Below are 19,854 nucleotides of genomic sequence, written 5' to 3'. Positions count from 1 at the left end.
GGGCATCTGGTATTGGAGCACTGCGACGGACATAAGGTCTCAAAAATCCTCTGTGTCCACCAGGCGGAAAGGCAGGATTTCTGTAGCCAACAGCTTGCAGATGGTGAAAGTCAACCTCTTAGCTTTGTCATGGCTAGGAGGAAATGGTCCTTTACTTGTCCACATCTGAGGGACCAATGGTTGGCTGCTGTGCTGTGACGGCACTGAGTAGGGTGTCCCTGGAAAACTGCAGGTCTGTGAGGAAAGTGCAGGCGGAGACATAATGTTGCCTTCTTCCAAAGGTGGTGCTCTCGATGTCTGAGAGAGTTTAACACCAGCAGCTGTTTCCCCTTCCAAAACAACTGACGATCTGCCAATCACACTGCCTGTTGCGGTTAAAGAGGTGGAAGGTCTACATTGAAAAGCATGTGTGACTGCTGTCCCCAAAGTCATAGTGGATGAAAAGCGCGCGGATGCACTTGAAGGGGCAGACGGTGGTTGGCCCGCTCCGCTAGGCCGCATTGTAGCACAGTGAACTTCCCACTGTGACTTATGCTTCATATCCATGTGACAGTTCATGGACAAAGTAGTCAAACTAGTGAGCTTTTGGCCTTTACTTAGAGATTGTGGACAAATCTTACAGATGACATGAGTTGAGAGATCCTTTGCAATGTCAAAAAAGGACCAGGCTAGGCAAGGCTTAGAGCCCATGCGACCTGCAGAGCCACCCTGACTTGTGCTCAGAGGCAGAGTTGTGGCTGAGGATGCAGTTGTTGACGTGCTTCCAGTACTCCGTCTGTGTCCAGGACGGAGCATGCTAACCTCGTCGTCAGTCACATCCTCCTACACCACCTCTGCTGACCTCATCGAGTGCCTGACTGTGGGATCTACAACCTCATCATCACCCTGTGTGTTTGCACTCCCCTCATCCTCAGAGCCAACCTCTTCCTGCCCTGACAGAATAGTTAAGTTGTCATTCCAATCAGGTATCTGAGTCTCATCGTCATCAGCATGTTTCTCATTGTCTCCACCAAGAGGAGTTACAGTTTGGGAATGAGGGTCTAAATTATGCTCAGAACCTTCTTCCTCTGGGCCTGAATCTTGCTCACAAAGCGTCTGGGCATCACTGCAGATCATTTCCTGGTCTGGACTCACTGTAGCTTTTGAGCAGACCTCTGATTCCCAAGCTATAGTGTGACTGAACAGCTCTGCAGACTCAACCATCTCTGTTACCCCATACTCTACAGGGCGGGTGGAGACTTGAGAGCTGGTAGAAAGCAAGTGCGATTGGGGTGACAACTCAGAGGACTGGAGTCTTTGGGATGTTGAAGTAGAGGTGGAGGAGAGGCCACTTGATGGAGCCCTTGAGAATTATTTAAGCATCTGCTGTTTTTGTGCCTCATCTACCTATGGTAGAAATGGTCGTTTCCGCAACAAAGGGATCATATCAGATTGTCCACGGAAAGTAGTAGACATCTTACTTTTGCTGGAAGATGGGCTTTCTTCAGCAGATGTTACTGTTGCTTTACCACCTACCCCACGGACACAAACTTTTTTCCCTTTCGAACACGCCTGTTCCCCTTTCCACCAGCATCTGTCCTTTTGCCACTCATTTTGTTTGTGAACAAATTGAACACTTTTGCACTTAAAATTGCGTAGCTGAAATGGAGAGGTGGTGTAGAATGCATAGGTGGTATAGCTTTCTTGTCAGCAGGGGAATCCTCACTGACTATCCCATACAATGATACTATTCCCCAAGGAATTGCTTGAGCTGATTTAGACAGACACTGTGATAAACCCTTGCACAGCGCTGGCACAGACCTGCCTAGCAAAAATGGCTATGAACTGCTCTAATCTAGCCCTGAAAAGGGCTGAAATTACAAGTAGTCCCTAATCCCTAAACCGATGTGTAGATTGCACTGTATAAGTCTACAGTGCCCACAGCAGCAGCAGCAGGTGCGGTGACTGTCACACACCCGCAGCAGTGAAATAATGGCGGCGATGGGGAAAATGTCCGGGTCTTATAGGGTAAGGACATGTGACATGCACAGCCAACGACACATGCCCTTGCTTGTCTGGCAAAAATCCACTTTGCTGTGTGTGTGTCTGTGATTGGCTGACAGCCTGGCCCGCCCCACTGCACGCGCAGTTAGGAGAAAAAAAAGGCATTCTTTCAGTCCTCAGCAGCACTGATTTAAACCTCATCCCCCCCGCACACTATACGCTTACTTTTGATAATATCATTAGTAACAGTGACTGACAGTATTACAGTGAAAATCCAGCTAGCTACGCTTTTGGTGATCGAACCGTTATCGAATGGTAACTCGAACGGTCGAAAGTGAAGCAAATTGTTCGAGTTTGTCGAACAACTCGAACACCGCCCAAAACAACTTGAATTTGAAATTGGCGAACGGTTCGATTCGAACATCGCTCATCTCTACTTCTCACCCATTTTTCCAAAGGAAAGGAAGTTGCCTAATAATTAAGCACACCTTACATAGGGTGTTGATGTCATTACACCACACCCCTCCTTATTACAGAGATGCACATCACCTGATTTACTTAATTGGTAGTTGGCTCTCAAGCCTATACAGGTTGGAGTAGGACAACATGTATAAAAAGTATCGTGATCAAAATACTCATTTGCCTAATAATTCTGCACACAGTGTAGATGCAGAGATGGTTAGGCAGGGATTATCAATATGCACTTGTAGCACCCCACGGGGCAGGTGGTTATCCCTCTCGCTGTTGGACCGTTGATGGTCAGGTCAGGCGATGTCATGGGTGGCCTTTTCCCGGTTTCGTTGCCCCGAGGCGTACCGTAATTGAAGGGAAAGTGGGGTGATTGGGACAATTTGTCGTGACGCCACCTATGGTATGCGGCCAGGTGTTCTCCGGGGCTGACGGTGTCGCAGCAAGGGTGGTTCTGCTTCCCACAGGTGGAGAGGGCCCCGGGAAGGATGATGAGGGCAGTAGTCTACGGGAGTGCCGAAGCGCGGGCCGACGGCGACGGTAAATACGGGGTGCCACATTCCCTCACAGCAAATCGCAGCACTCCCTGCAAGACAAATTACAGAATATACCGCAGGGTTTTTTTTGGTTACGCATAGAAACAGGTTAAACATTCTTCCCTTTCTGTGAGGCGTTTCGCTTTAAACGTTTCAAACATCATAACTCCTATCAGTTCTATAAATCCTCATACACTTTAGACGAAAAGCAGAGCAAAATAGCATATCAAAACTCTATATCTATACTTTAATAACATCAATCAAACTTTTCATCAGCAGAGTCCATGGTGCAGTAAACGGTGCTAATGTGTTTATACTCATATCACGGTGGCCCAGATATCCATTTTATTAAATGGGAGAGGAAAAGAAGAAAGAAAAAAAAACAAATGATCAATACTCTCAATAACTGTTCTGATGAATCCAAACGGAGAAAGAAAGGTGGCATCTCACCTTGAGTTTTTTTCAGCTTTAATTCAAAGCATGGGAGTTGCAACATGTGGGGGAGAGGGGAGTGTGGGAGCGGCAAGCAGACGATGGCCGTTTCCTGCTGTAACAAAGCGCTTTGACTAGTCAGACTCTCAATAACTGTATACACTTCAGTCCAATATTTACAGGCCTCTCTGTGTGCTCCAGGTGCCTAATTCTGCAGCCGAGGGCACTCAAGGCATCCACGATTGGGGACAACAACAGAACCAGTCTCCGTGCGGGCGGCGCCGCTGGAGTTACTGTAAGATATCAAGGGGAGCACATCAGTTCTACCCTGCACCTCAGGTTCCTCCAGTTGTCACTCGCCATGGCTCGCATACCTGCTCCGTCCGTGCTACTGTCCCATCTTTTCCTGTGTCCTGAGGAAGCAGGGGCTCCCGGCTCTTTTTGGTAAGTGTCATATCCTTGTTTCCCATCCTTGTTGGAAGGTACAGGGTTTCCTGTAAGGCTCTGGCAGCAGGACTCTCTGTCGCGCCCATGAAGGCACGCCCCCTCCTTTTCCCACGCTGGACAATCAATGTTTTTAGACAGAACACATTTACACAGTCCTTAAACACACCAGATTAAAAGTCCTTAAGGCACACAGTACCCGTGGCCGCGGTCACAGAATCCTGTTCTCCAGGAATGTTTTGTAGAGTCCTTTAAGGCGCACAGTACCTGTTGTTGCGGGCATGGTATCCTGTTTGTGACGCCAAATTTAGCACCCCACGCGGCAGGTGGTTAACCTACTCATTGTTGGGCCGTTGAGGGTCAGGTCAGGCGATGTCACGGGTGACCTTGCCTGGTTTTGTTGCCCCAAGGTGTATAGTAAATTAAGGGAAAGTGGGGTGATTGGGAAAGTTTGTTGTGACGCTACCTGTGGTACGTGGCCAGGTAATTAGTCCCCGCGGGTGCTGTTCTCCGGGGCTGATGGTGTCACAGCAAGGGTGGTTCTGCTGCCCCACCAGTAGAGCGGGCCCCGGGAAGGATGATGTCGCACCAAACGCGGGGCGACAGCACCATCAAAGACAGGGACGACACAGGGGGCTGCGGTTTAAGGTTCTTTTTACTCACAGTTCGTAAGATACATCGGAGGTGCCACTCTCCGCCACGATGGGCTCCAGCCAGTCCTGGGTAAATCAGAGGCAATCACTAGTGTCTGTGGAGCTTGAGACCTCCCTTCCTTGCACTTGGTTGTGGATCCCCGTGGCTTGAAGCGGCTTGGGGACCTCGGTTTCTCTGTTAAGTGTAAAGTCCTGTATGCAGGTGGCGCAGATCTTCGCCGTGGGGCCTGGCTGTAATATCGACCCAGGATCCTCTGAGTCACTATGCTCCAGGAAAATGGGTGGTGGGCGATGGGACTTGAAATCCCCATCCCCTGGCAGACAACATAGACTATAATCTTCCCTAGGGCTTCTGCACTCTGTTAGCGCTGGCACTGTGGGAACAATTAAGCTCGACCTCCATCTACCATGTTCTCCTCTGTTTCACTATCTCCACCGGATGTCTGTCGTCCTCTTTCAGTCTGGCAGTTCTACTTAGAAGAGCTCTGAAGCACTCCTTTTAGGGACCGTGTTGTTCAAAGTCTCAGACTATTCTGAAGTGAAACTGTGTGTTTCTTACTCACTCACTCGATACAGCCCCCACCTTTCTGATGACTCACTAGTGGTTGCCCCAGCAACCGGGAATCTCCCTGCTGTCTGGCTTCCTGTGTGGTGTAACTAGCTGACTCATGGGCTTAGGATTGTGTTGAGTGTCTGTGTGAATGTTTTGTAAGAGAAAACCAGTAGTTAACCTCTTCATCACCCGGGAGGAGAATTGCACCTTAAACCAGATGCAATTCGCCATGGAAGCCTCAGGGGCGCCACACACTCAGAATTGATTGTGGCTCTGGGTGCATAGTGCACCTGACGGGGTCCCTTTAATATCTAGCCACAGACTGATCAATCAGGAAGAGTTTGGTCAATATCAGCCTTATGTTATATTGTGGCCTCACAGCAGTTGTATGAATGTGCAGGCTTAAGAATCTCCCTCAGCTTATGTATTCACAGACTCAATAAGGAGCAAATACTAAGCTAAATGCAATGCTTTAAGATTTAAAAACTAAAAATATGGCTTACAGCAACAATGACATCTTTACAAAATTGACCAAAACTATTTTTCTTAGGTAACACTCTGGTGGAGGAAATCCAACTGGATAAAAACGGGCATCACCTTCCCCCAGAACTGACCGGTAAGTTGGCTCTGAAAAAGCTGGAAAGTAAAGTGGATTAGAACAGTGTCTGTCTATACATCTCTGACTAAACAAAGATGGATAGAAAATGTTTTATGGATATGAAACTTGAAAAAAAAAGTTCCATTGTTATGTATTCTAGCAATCAGACAATCGCAAGTCCTAGTCCCCTAAGGAGATGAACAAAATATGTTTTAAAATTATATATTTGAAACAATCTATAAAAATTTAAATTCGCCCATATCTTACCCATTAAACAACATATATAAGAAAATCAGGTGTCCCTGTATCTATAGAAGTCTAATTTATCAAAATATAAAATGAAACCGATTGCACAGAGAAAACAAATCTAAAATCGCAATATAGGAAAATGATATACATAATTAATATTCCCTGAAAGGAGCTTAAATCAAACCTGAAGTGATTCACCAGTAAAATAAAAAAATCACAAATTTAGTATTGTTGTAATTATACCAAACTAAAGAATAGAATTAATTGTATTACCAAGTCATTTTTTTCGCCAAATGAGCACAATAAAATAACATCTCATCCCCGGAAAAAAATACCTAAATAAGCAGGAATTCTCTTTACTTAGAATTTATTTTTCCCATTGAGAGAATTAAATGGTTTAAGCTTTTGAGTGTAAAGTGATAAAATCCTGTGCTTGACTTTGTGGGGGGGGGGGGGAAGTTACAGGGTTCTGATGTATATTTTTAGGACATGGACATGACGTGCTAAACATGTTGCAGTTTGAAAATGACCTCCATAAAAGGCTGTAAAGTACAGCAAATATTGGTGCAAACTCACACTAGCGGTGAGGTGGTGTGAATAAGATGATGCCATTACTAATGAATCTCAGCCAAGTCTTCACATCAATCATATCCCTATAAAGGAACTACAATTTCTAATCTTATAGAAGGAAACACATTTTTCACACTTAAAGGTCCTGTAAAGAGTGCTCTTTATGTTTAAGTTTCTGATCTTCACCATTATTATCTTTTTTCTTTTTCATAGCTGTCCAGTACTGCCACATGAAACATTTATGTGAAAAAACTGAGAAACTGATCGAGCGCAAACCTTCAGGATGTCACCAGGGAGAGGAACAATTTCCAATCCATGCACGATATGTGAACCTCATCATTGTCTCCACTAATCACTTCAAACAACGTTCTGAGAATGAGCTTATAGAGACCGGGCAAAAACAGGAGACATATCTAAAGAAAATACAAATTGAGCTACAACGGATTTTGCCCAACAAGTTATTTCGCTGGTGTCACCAATCCATACTGCTGCCACGTATGGTTATGGTGATCGGAGTGCCCGGTGTAGGGAAGACCACCCTGATGCAGAAGTTTGTCTATGACTGGACGATGGGAGATATCTATCAAAGATTCTCCTTTGTCTTTTTTTTTAAATTTCGTGAACTGAACAGACTGGATAATATTAGTCTGGAGACTCTGATCCTTCACCAGTATCCACATCTAGAGCAGCAGCTCGGGAACATCTTTCAGGATCCAGAGAAACTTCTCTTTATATTTGATGGCTTAGATGAAAGTCTTCATACACTGGACTTTACATCCCGTCACTTGTGCTCTAATCCTATACAGCCAGAACCTTGTGGGCAGATTGTGGTCAGTTTGGTGAGAAAGTCTCTTCTGAATGGTTGTTCTGTTCTGATGACCAGTCGCCCAACCAGACTGGCATCTATAGATTGTAGTGTATTCCAGCGAATAGTAGAAATCAGTGGATTTTTTCCAGAAGAACGACAGATGTACTTTGAAAATTTCTTCTCTAACTCTGAACTGGCAGAAAAGGCTTTTACTTATGTGAAGCAGAAGGAGACGTTGTACACGTTTTGTTACCTCCCGTCCTACTGCTGGATCATCTGTACAGTGTTATCCAGGAGCTTCCAGCCCACAAGTAGTGATCAGCCGGGGCCATTATTGCCCAAAACTGTGACACAACTATTTGCCATATTTATCGCCAACATTCTGTCCAATCACAGCCTGCACAAAAGTGGCGCTCAGCAGCTCCTGCGCTCCATCGGGTGGCTGGCAGAACATGGAGTAATGAATCACAGGATTATTTTTGATGACAGAGATCTGGAATCTTTTTATGTGGACAAGACATCAAAGCTTTTATCAAGTTTTCTAATGGAATCAGAGGAACCTGTGTCCTATTCCTTCTTACATCTCACTGTGCAGGAATTCTTCTCCGCCTTGGTTCATTATGTGGATTATTCTCCTGAGAGGTTACAGAAATCACTAAAAGATGCCGAATCCTATCCTGATGGCCGTGGTGAAATATTCCTCCGGTTCCTGTGTGGTCTAACAGATAATTCCACCAGGTCAATACTAACTGAATATCTGGACTCCAAAGCAGATCAGGCCTCCAGAGATGTCATCAGTTGGGTGAGGGACATTATTACAGAAGAACAGAGTCTGAAGGAAAGTGGAGACAAGAACAGTCTTAGAAAAATGTACTATCTCTATGAAACCAGGAGTAAGGCTCTGGTGTTGGAATCATTGAAATCTTGCCGATTATTTGATCTCTCTGATGTTCACATGTCGGCTGTAGACTGCACAGTGTTGGCGTTTATCCTGAAGACCTGCTCACATATAGAAGCACTTTGTCTATCTGACTGTTCACTAAATGATGAAGAACTAGAGAGACTTACACCAGGGTTATGTAACCTTCAGAGTCCAAGGTAAAATAATATGGCATCTTTCTTGTATTAAGGTTCTGACAATGTTATGACTGACTTATTGCCTGTATACATCAGGTCTGTTATGGATCATAGCATAAAGTAAATGGGGGTCAGATACCTAATAGCTAATTATACGTGAAAATTATCCCACTGGCAGGAGTGTTGTGTAGATTTTCTGACCCAAGTCGTTCTGTTGGGAGTAGAGGACTGGAAGCTTCCACGTTATCACTGGGGTCAGCGGCCCCAGCCCCCATACTTAATATTAGTAGGGTTCATATTTATCAGACCGCAATGGTTAATTGTTTGGCTTTTGAAGTCCATTGACTATACATTTATAGGGTAAAAATCCCTTACTTGTTTTAGCACACACCCCACGAGAGCTCAAGGTTTCCCAAATTGATATCACCACGTGTCAGCACATTATGGGATAATGAGGATGAGCTGTATAACATTTGCCTCATTTATACAGTATGTACCAGTGCTAGACGCTCCAGGAATGAGAATAGGATACACAGAAGGGAACATTTGTTCCAATATTCACCAGTCATATTTAAGTTTTCATCTTTCCCTTTGTAAAATAAAAGCCACAACTTTAGCAGCCAGTCACATCTACTCCAGTGACAAAACCAAAGATGTCGGGAAGAGTCACCCGGACCAAGGGAAAGTTTTTAATCTGTAACTCAGTAATAACAATTGGTGAGGGTGTCAGAGCCTCAGAAGATGGTATGTGTAAGAACTTAGAAATATGGAATTAATATGAGGAATGGGAAATCAGTTCATACACATAAGTAGTGAATGAAGAGCAACTCTGGAGTAGAGTTGAGCGATGTTCAATTCGAACAGTTCGCCAATTTCAAGTTCGAGTGATTTTGGGTGGTGTTCGAGTCGTTCCATGAACTCAAACAATTTGCTTCAAGTTCGGCAGTTCGAATTACGTTCGATAACTGTTCGATCACCAAAAAGCGTAGCTAGTTACTAGCTGGCTTTTCACTGTAATAGTGTGAGTCACTGTGAATCATGATATTATCAAAATTCAGCGTATAGTATACGGGGGGGACGGGGTTTAGATCAGTGCTGCTGCTAAGTGCTGAAAAAATGGCAATCTTCTTTCTTTTTTTCCCTAATCGCACGTACAGTGGGGCGAGCCAGGCTGTGAGCCAATCACAGACATACACACAAAGCAAAGTGGATTTTTGCCAGACAAGCAAGGGCATGTGTCATAGGCTGTGCATGTCACTTGTCCTTGCCCTATAAGACCCGGCCACTTTGGCCGTCGCCGCCATTATTTCTCTGCTGCGGGTGGGTGACAGTCACCGCTCCCGCTGCTGCTGCTGTGTGCGCTATAGACATACAGTGTAATCTACACATCGCTTTAGGGATTAGGGACTACTTGTAATTTCAGCCCTTTTCAGGGCTGCATTACAGCCGTTCATAGCCATTGTTGCTGAGCAGGTCTGTGCCAACACTGTGCAGGGGTTTATATCACAGCGTCTGGCTACATAAGCTCAGGCAATTCCTTGGGGCATTGTTTCATTGGCAGGGATAGAAAGTGAGCCTTCCTTTGCTGACAAGCTAGCTACAGCACCTGTGCATTCTACACATCTGTCCATTTTTGCTTTGCAAGTTTAATTGCACAAAGTGCTGATACTTTTAGGGGCATAGTAAAATTGTCTGTGATACTAACTTAATGTTCCTCTACTGCCAAGCAAGGTACACCACCTCTGCATTCTACACTCCTCTCCATTTTTGCTACGCAATTTTAATTTCCAAAAGTGCTGACACTTTTAGGGGCATAGTAAAATTGTATAAAAAAAATGTATAAATCCAGCGCAGTCTTGTATTCAGTAAAAAAGTATTTCTTCTTTATTAGAATAAATTGAGATATATAAAATCCAGGGACATACAAAATCAATTCTAGCCCCAGGTCAGAGCGACGCGTTTCAACAAGTTGTCTTAATCATGATTAAGACAACTTGTTGAAACGCGTCGCTCTGACCTGGGGCTAGAATTGATTTTGTATGTCCCTGGATTTTATATATATCAATTTATTCTAATAAAGAAGAAATACTTTTTTACTGAATACAAGACTGCGCTGGATTTATACATATTTTTTGCTATTGCTTGGTATTCCTAACCATCCGTGCGCTGGACTTTCACTACGGGACTGCAATATTGGTGAGCTGAACAATTTACTCTGCTTTTGGTAAAATTGTATGGGATACTAACTTAGTGTTCCTCTGCTGCCAAGCAAGGTACATTACCTCTGCATTCTACACACCTCTCCATTTTTGCTACGCAATTTTAATTTCCAAAAGTGCTGGCTAGAGCTGAGCAAGCCTCTGAAGGCTTGAGTTCGGTTCGTCGAACGGAGGGCCCGTTCGACGAGCGTTCAACGAACCGTTCGACGAACCTCTAGAACCCCATTGAAACCATTGATGGGGCAGAGGGTGGTTGCACCGCCACGCTAGCCCGCATTGTAGCATAGTGACCTTTCCACAGAGACTTATGCTTCCTTCAAAGTCGTGTGCAGGGTGGGCTCCCCAGTATACACCAAAACCATGCAACAGGAAAAGGACTCTAGGCAGTTGGGTTGATAAATGATTGTTTAACTTTACCAAAACAAACAATAAGGAGCATGAATAAAACTGAAAGAATAGAACAATCTATTCACAAGTCCAAAAGCCTACACCCCTATGCTGCGACACTCGTAATGGCGATTTATACCCCCTGCTCACCAACTTTTGCCTAACCAAGGGACTATCTAAACAGTTGCCTATTACCTGGTAATCCCTCTGCGTAGCAGGAGTAATTGTGTGTGTGTGTGTGAGTGTGTGTGTGTGTGTGTGTGTGCGAACACGACTTACCAGTGGCGCATAACAAAAGCTTACAATTTATCTACCTAAACATAGACAAAACCCATTACCCTCCCTGAATACCCTTGTTAGCTGAAGCCTAACAGATAAGGAAGATGATAACAGTGGTAAGTCAAACCACACAGCTCAGCAACACAGTCCTGGAAATCTTGTAAAGCAACAGCCAATGCAAACATGTGTCACTGTCCCTCTATGATTATAACTGTAACTGACAAGTTGACAGAGCAGAGGCAGCAAGTCTTATTGTCTATATAGTCGGCCTAAGCAGAACAGATATGTGTTTTGTTAAGAAAACAAAGTTTAGCGTGCACGCATTACTGTCTGGGCCCAGCTTACCGTACCCGGGTACTGTGGTGTCCAGTTGCCATAAATACATTGTTTACGATCCTCTCACGGTAAACAGTATAGACAGCACCGGAAAAATGTCGGTCTCTGACACAGGATGCTGCTCAAAGGCGTTACGGTACTCCTCACCAAACTCCAACACGAGTCTCCTCACAATCCACTGAAGTGTTTCCATGGTGGCTCCTTGCTGTAACGTACACCTTTTAGCTTTTCCTTCACTTCACAGACAGCACCTCCTCCGCTCTCCAAGTCCACAGCCAAAGACCGTTTTGCTATTGCTATAGTGACCAAACAGTCAAAGGCAGATGCAAAAAAACAGCAGCTCCTTGTGGGTAGTCTGCAACAATGCATACAATGAACGGCAAATAAGCATGTTGCATTCACAGTGGATAAAGCTCATCAATACACCCTCACGCTATCACTTCATATACATGTGACGGTTCATGGACGAAGTACTCAAAGTAGTGAGTTTTTGGCCTCTGCTTAGAGATTGGTGACAAATCTTACAGATGACATGACTTGGGTGATCTTTTGCGATGTAAAAAAAGCCCCAGGCTAGGAAAGGCTTACAGCCCATGTGACCTGCAGAGCCACCACAACTTCTGCTCAGAGGCAGAGTTGTGGCTGAGGATTCAGTTGTTGACGTGCTTCCAGTACTTTGTCTCTGTCCAGGAAGATGCAACCTAACCTCGTCATTAGTAGCATCCTCCTCCACCTCCTCTGCTAACCTCAGCGACGGGCTGACTGTGGTGTGACAGTAAGTGGGGTCTCCAACCTCATCATCATTCTGTGTGTTTTCACTCCCCTCATCCTGACTCCTCCGAGTCAACCTCTTCCTGCCTTGACCGAATAGTAAAGTTGTCGTTCCAATCAGGTATCTGAGTCTCCTCAGCATGTTCCCCATTGTCTCAACCAGGAGGATTTACAGTTTGGGAATGAGGGTCTACATTATGCTCAGCACCTTCTTCATCGGGGCCTGGATCCGACTCACAAAGTTTATGGGCATCAGTGCAGCTCATTTCCCTGTCTGTACTCACTGCAACTTTGGAGCAGACCTCTGATACCCAGGCAATAGTTTGACTGAACAGCTCTGCAGACTCAACCATCTCTGAAACCCCATATTCAGCAGGGCTGGTGGAAACTTGAGAGCTTGAGAGCTATTAGGAAGCAAGTGCAATTGGGTTGACAACACAGAGGAATGAAGTATTTTGGATATTGAAGTTGAGGTGGAGGAGAGGCCACTTGATGGAGCATTTGAGATCCATTGAAGCACCTGCTCTTTTGGTGCCTCATCTATATTTGGTAGCGATGGTCGTGTCCGTGAAAAAAGGGATCATATCAGATTATCCACGGAAAGAAGTACACCTCTTATTTTGGCTGGTAGTTGGTGTTATGAATCGGTGCCGCCGTAGACGCAAGCAGCCTGCTGCGGTTCTAGTTGCGCCCAGGCGTCAGCTGCCATTTTTGGCTGTGCCTCGGGTCGTCCAGCTGGCTGCTTCCTCCTCCACGTCAAAGTGTGGAGAGACGGCTAGTGCGCATGCGTGTGCCGATTTACCCCAGACATAGCCTAAGTCCAGTGTTTCGCCTAGTGAGCATGCTCAGCATGACTGTGCCATTCCTGAGGCTAAAGCCTGCTTTACATGTTGCAATTTCGTATACAATATCTTATGCGATTTGCAACGTCCCCATCGTATGTGCGGCACGTTCAATTTGTTGAACGTGCCGCACAGACGATTCACCCCCGTCACACGTACTTACCTACCACACGACCTCGATGTGGGCGGCGAACGTCCACTTCCTGGAGTGGGAGGGATGTTCAGCGTCACATCGACGTCACGCGGAAGCCGGCCAATAGAAGCGGAGGGGCGGAGATGAGCGGGACGTAAACATCCCGCCCACCTCCTACCTTCCGCATTGTCGGCGGGAGCCGCGGACGGAGGTAAGCTGTCGTTCAATGTTCCCAGGGTGTCACACACTGCGATGTGTGCTGCCTCGGGAACATTGCACAACCTCACGTTCCTTTTTTGAGGATTTTCGTTCAATTGCAATTGCACGGAGGTTTTACACACTACAATCATACTTACGATGCCGGATGTGCGTCACTTACGACGTGACCCCGCCGACACGTCGTAAGATTTATTGTAGCGTGTAAAGCGGGCTTTAGTCCTCAGTTCGTGCTACTTAGCATGCTCCCACACTTAGTGAGAAAAGCCTCTTTGCACAGGTACTTGGACTCCGTGCTGTGTCTAAGTCCTGTTTTGGGTCTACAGAGCATGCAGAAGATGATAGTTTGTTTTCTGAGACTATTTTTCAGGCTAATGAGCATGCTCAGGCACTTAGTGCATCAAAAAAAACGTCTGTGAAACAGCTGTAGGGGCAGGAGCCCTCTCCACACAAACACAACTTTCTGGCTCCCACATGGGTAATGGCGGATATTGCAACTTTGGATCTTTAATCAGCACTGGTTTAAACCTTGTGAGCATGATCAGGGATTATAATATGAACATCTATGCATGTGCATAGTGAGTTACTGCTCTGCTAAATGCTTGCTGATCTGCTCTGTATCTACATTGTCTTGCATACAATACATGCATTTGCATATGTATTGTGAGGCACTGCTCTGTTAAACGTTGATTTGCTCTGTATTTACATATGTCTTGTATACAATACATGCATATACATACCTCCCAACTTTTCAAGAGAGGAAAGAGGTTCAAAGCATGCGGTGCGCACAACGCGCCGCGGCAAATTTTGACCACGCCCCTAGTCACACCCCTAGCCACACCCATTTGGCATTAAGGGTCATTCAGCAGATGTCACAGACTGTTCGTTAATAGTCATAGCAGTCAGAATTTTCTTATATTTCTATATATTTCATATGACATGTTGCTTATTTGTGCCTATAAAGCCGTGTTCACACGCTGCATAAATTCTGTTTCTTGTTGTTTCTGCCGCTGTCTGCACCAAACTACACAATAACAATCTTCTTAAATTGTTCCATTTTTGCTGCATTTTTTCTGCCTTTTCTCCATTATTTAATGCGTTTTTGGTTCAGATGTCAATCTGTGTTTTTAAGTGTTCTTCTTGTACAGAGAAGCTTTTTCCTGCATTTTTTTAAGCTCCACAAAGAAACCTCCAGAACCCCCCACCCCCCGAAAACCGCAGAGATCAGCGGCGTCTTTTCATGTAATCACATCCACTTTACTTGGACAATTAAACACAGCAGAATAAATGTGCAAAAAAAATGCAGCATTTACACTACATGTGAATATGGACTAAATGTCCAAGCAAAGTGGATGAGACGTCCTGAAATCTCCGCCCCTTTTGCGTGTAAAGACGCTGCTAACTGTGCGGATTTGGTGTTTCTTTCTTTATAAGCTTCAGGATTCACATCAGCAACAAACATGTATCAAATAAGGCGACAATGCATAAAAAATACCGCAAACACGCAATAATCAGAGGAGATTGTTATTGCGCTCGTGGCGCGTACACCTGCAGAAAAAATGCAGCATTCACGCTACGTGTGAACACGGCCTCAGTAATACATTTTTATTCATTCTTTATGGGTTTTAATAAAGAAAAATAATAAATTGTGCCATTTTTTTCCCGCCATCTACCGATCCCCATAAATAACCTGACCGCTGTATTGTTCGGGTCATTACGATTACAGGGACACCAAATATGTCCATGTTATTTGCTGATTTGTGATGTTTATTATTTTATAAAAAAGTGTAATAAAATTACATTATTTTGTTTTTTTATTATTTTTAGTAATTTTATTAGAAGAAAAAAAAAACTTTTCTTCTCCCTCTAGAATACAGGAGATAGAGACATTGCTGTGTACAATGGAGCTGTGCCCTGTGTAATCTGCTGTGTAAAGGCCCAGTCACACTAAACAACTTACTAGCGATCCCAACAACGATCCAACCTGATGGGGATCGCTGGTAAGTTGCTTGGAGGTCGCTGGTGAGATGCCACACTAAGCGACGCTCCAGCGATCCCACCAGCAACCTGACCTGGCAGGGATCGCTGGGGCGTCGCTACATGAGTTGCTGGTGAGCTCACCAGCAACCAGTGACCAGCCCCCAGCCAGCAGCGCCGCGTGGAAGCGATGCTGCGCTTGGTAACTAAGGTAAATATCGGGTAACAAACCCGATATTTACCTTGGTTACCAGCGCACACCGCTTAGCGCTGGCTCCCTGCACACCTAGCCACAGTACACATTGGGTTAATTACCCGATGTGTACTCTGCTACGTGTCCAGAGAGCAGGGAGCCGGCACTGGCAGCGTGAGAGCTGGGATGCTGGTAATGAAGGTAAATATCGGGTAACCAAGGTAAGGGCTTCTTGGTTACCCGATGTTTACCGTGGTTACCAGCCTCCGCAGAAGCCGGCTCCTGCTGCCTGCACATTCAGTTGTTGCTCTGTCGCTGTCACACACAGCGATCTGTGCTTCACAGCGGGAGAGCAACAACTAAAAAATGGCCCAGGACATTCAGCAACAACCACCGACCTCACAGCAGGGGCCAGGTTGTTGCTGGATGTCACACACAGCAACATCGCTAGCAACGTCACAAAAGTTGTTCGTTAGCAGCGATGTTACTAGCGATGTTGCTTAGTGTGACGGGGCCTTAAGAGGCTACATTGTAGGTTCATTTATGTATAGGAAAGCCAGGAGAGGAGGCTGCTGGACACAAGTTTTGAACGTTGCTGGTTTGAATCCAAGGTGGTGAAGATAAAAAAAAAAAATGTATTTGTATTTTTTTCCTCATTTCTTTATAGTAGTTTTATGGGAACAAATTAATCTGACTCCTTCACCTACATTGAGATGCAGTATCTATCTATCTATCTATCTATCTATCCATCTATCCCTCTGTCTATCCCTCTATCTATCTATCCCTCTATCTATCCCTCTATCTATCTATCTATCTATCTATCTATCCCTCTATCTATCTATCCCTCTATCTATCCCTCTATCTATCCATCTATCTATCCCTCTATCTATTTATCTATCTATCTATCCATCTATCCCTCTGTCTATCCCTCTATCTATCTATCCCTCTATCTATCCCTCTATCTATCTATCTATCTATCTATCTATCTATCTATCCCTCTATCTATCTATCCCTCTATCTATCCCTCTATCTATCTATCTATCTATCCATCTATCCCTCTATCTATCTATCTATCTATCTATCTATCCCTCTATCTATCTATCTATCTATCTATCTATCTATCTATCCCTCTATCTATCTATCTATCTATCCATCTATCCCTCTATCTATCTATATCTATCTCTATCTATCCTTCTATCTATCCCTCTATCCCTCTATCTATCTATCTATCTATCTATCTATCTATATCTATCCCTCTATCTATCTATCCCTCTATCTATCTATCTATCCCTTTATCTATCTATCTATCTATATCTATCCTATCTATCTATCCATCTATCTATCCATCTATCTATCCATCTATCTATCCATCTATCCCTCTATTTATCTATGATTCTATCTATCTATCTATCTATCTATCTTATCCTTCTATCCCTCTATCTATCCCTCTATCTATCCCTCTATCTATCTATCTATCCCTCTATCTATCCCTCTATTTATCTAGGATTCTATCTATCCATCTATCTAGGATTCTATCTATTATCTGTCATGTATCTATATATCCCTCTATCATCCATCCCTCCCTCTATCATCCATCCCTCCCTCTATCATCCATCCCTCCCACTATCATCCATCCCTCCCACTATCATCCATCCTTCCCACTATCATCCATCCCTCCCACTATCATCCATTCCTCCCTCCCACTATCATCCATTCATCCCTCTATCATCCATCCCTCTATCCCTCCATTCATCCCTCTATCATCCATCCCTCTATCCCTCCATTCATCCCTCTATCATCCATCCCTCTATCCCTCCATTCATCCCTCTATCATCCATCCCTCTATCCCTCCATTCATCCCTGAAAAACAAAAGAAACTCTTAAAATTCAAATTTTAATGTTATCCGATTAAAAGGGAAGGGAATCTTCCAAAACCAAATCATAAATTTCCTTCAAAATAAAGTAAATATCAATATTAAGAAACTACAAGGGAGGGGGAGGGGATTTGACCCTTACAATGCCCTAGATTCACCCCTTCCTTGCCGCGGAGGTCGACGCCCTAGGAACCTGCGCAATTGATTTTTTTAAAAAAAACATTGATTTTTATCCACCCTGCCTCCATGTGTTGAACCCATTGTGGCTTTAGGCCAGAGGTAGGCAGGGATAGGGCGTCAGTGCAGGCCGCCACCACACTTGGTAACGCAGAATGGTTACGACCAGCTCCTGTCCTACCAGTCCTGCTAGTGCAGCCCAGTGGCATTAACTGGGCTGCTGCTGCTGCACCTGCTGTCCACAGGTGTGCTCCCTACGCAGACGGACAGCATACCCAATGGCCCCTGTGTTGTTAACAGGGAGTTGATGTGTGTACCCTGTGACGCTAACAGGGCTCCTAGTCTCCAGATCCGAGTGTCATCTAACTGTTCAGGCTACTATTAGTTTCAGAGCCACCCAACTCTGTATCCTCCGCCTAACCTTCCAGTTGCCAACCTCTCCTTTTACATCTAGTAGCATGGTGGACCCCAACTGGCGATTGGGATATATATCACCTTATCCAAATCTGCCAGTCCCCCCGTAACAGATGGTGTTTCTTCAGCAGATGTTACTGTTGCTTAACCACCAAACCCACGGACACAAACTTTTTCCCCTTTCCAACACACCTGTTCCCCTTTCCACCAGCATCTGTCCTTTTTCAACTCATTTTGTATATGACCAAAAGTGCAACTCTGCAGGGACACTGTACTCAATGCCATCTCAGCACAGCAGCCAGCCCTCGGTCCCTCAGATGTGGACAAGTAAAAGCCCATTTCCTCCTATCCATGACAAAGCGTTGAGATTCACTCTGTGCAGCACTGGTGTTTAGTGGAAAAGCAGATCTAAGATTGCGTACCACCTTCTGCAGATACTCCTGTATACGTGCGTCCCTTTCTATTGCAGGACTTATTTTGCCAAATTTTGTCTTGTACCATGGATCTAACAGTGTGGCAACCCAGTAGTCAGCATTACCTCTAATTCGGACAATCCGAGGGTCATGTTGTAGGTAGTGCAGCAAGAAGGCGCTCATGTGTCTTGCACATCCATGCGGACCAAGTCCTTGCTGTGTTGGTGGCGGAGAGGTGAAAATCATGTTTCCTTCCTCTGCCCTCTCCCCCCAACCTCACACAACAGAAATGTGTTCAAGGCCTCCCTCATCTACTGAGTCTTCCATGCCCATCGCCAGTTCGTCCTCCATTTCTTCCTGGGCTCCTGCACATTCCTCAACAGTTTGGCTGATACTATGCACCCTTGTTACTCCCTCTCCCCACCGTCCCATGCCTGCCGCCTTGGTGCTGCTGAACGTGTGGACCTTGTAGATCTTGTTATCCCTTCCCGCATATGACTCCTCCTGTACTTCCTCCCCTTCCTCTTGTCCCACCACCTGACTCTGAATAATGTTTATAGTGTGCTCCAGCATGTAAATGACCGGAATTGTCATACTGATAATGGCATCATCAGCGCTAACCATCTTCGTCGACATTTGTAAACTGTGAAGAAGGGTGCATAGGTACTTGATCTGAGACCACTCCAGCAGCGTGATCTTCCCCACCTCTGGATCTCGTTAGCACAGGCTAACGTATTGCATAGTCATAAAGTATTGCAGCAGGGCTCGCCGGTGCTGCCACAGACGCTGAAACATGTCCAGATTCAAATTCCTGCGTGTTGGCACATCGCATTTCAGGCGGTGAACAGGCAGACCAAAAGACTTCTGGAGCAATGCAAGTTGTTCAGCTGCGGGGTGTAAATGGTGGAAGTGAGCACATAGCGAGCGTGCCCTCTGCAGAAGGCCATGTAGGCCAGGATAGTGGTTGAAAATTTGCTGGACAACCAGGTTCAACACGAGAGCCATACAAGGCACGTGTGTCACATTGCCCTGGCGAAGGGCCGCACCCAGGTTTGCATCATTGTCGCACACAGCCTTCCCTGGCTGCTGGTTGAGTGGAGACAACTATTGATGAAACGCGGTCTCAAGAGCTAACCGTCCACAACTACTCAGCGGTGTGACTCACATTTCCCATACATTTCAAAGTAAAGATTTGACCGCCTGATGGCGTTGAGCTCTCTTGCCAGCATAGTAAGGAGGTGTGCGGGATTCC

At 45.2% G+C, this 19,854-nt stretch overlaps 1 protein-coding gene across 2 annotated transcripts in view; it reads left to right on the top strand.

Moving 5' to 3' along the window:
- Positions 1–19,854, top strand: part of LOC142257999 (NACHT, LRR and PYD domains-containing protein 12-like) — a 429,738-nt gene that overhangs the window by 150,385 nt on the left and 259,499 nt on the right. For both annotated transcript variants that reach the window (XM_075330377.1, XM_075330378.1), the window contains exons 5-6: positions 5,620–5,685; positions 6,700–8,392. In XM_075330377.1, the coding sequence (XP_075186492.1) occupies positions 5,620–5,685; positions 6,700–8,392 (1,759 nt within the window). The remainder of the gene's footprint in view (positions 1–5,619; positions 5,686–6,699; positions 8,393–19,854) is intronic.

The sequence above is a fragment of the Anomaloglossus baeobatrachus genome, chromosome 12 (genome assembly GCF_048569485.1).
Source record: "Anomaloglossus baeobatrachus isolate aAnoBae1 chromosome 12, aAnoBae1.hap1, whole genome shotgun sequence".
Classification (NCBI taxonomy): Eukaryota; Metazoa; Chordata; class Amphibia; order Anura; family Aromobatidae; genus Anomaloglossus; species Anomaloglossus baeobatrachus.
This window is presented reverse-complemented; position numbering and strand designations above follow the sequence as displayed.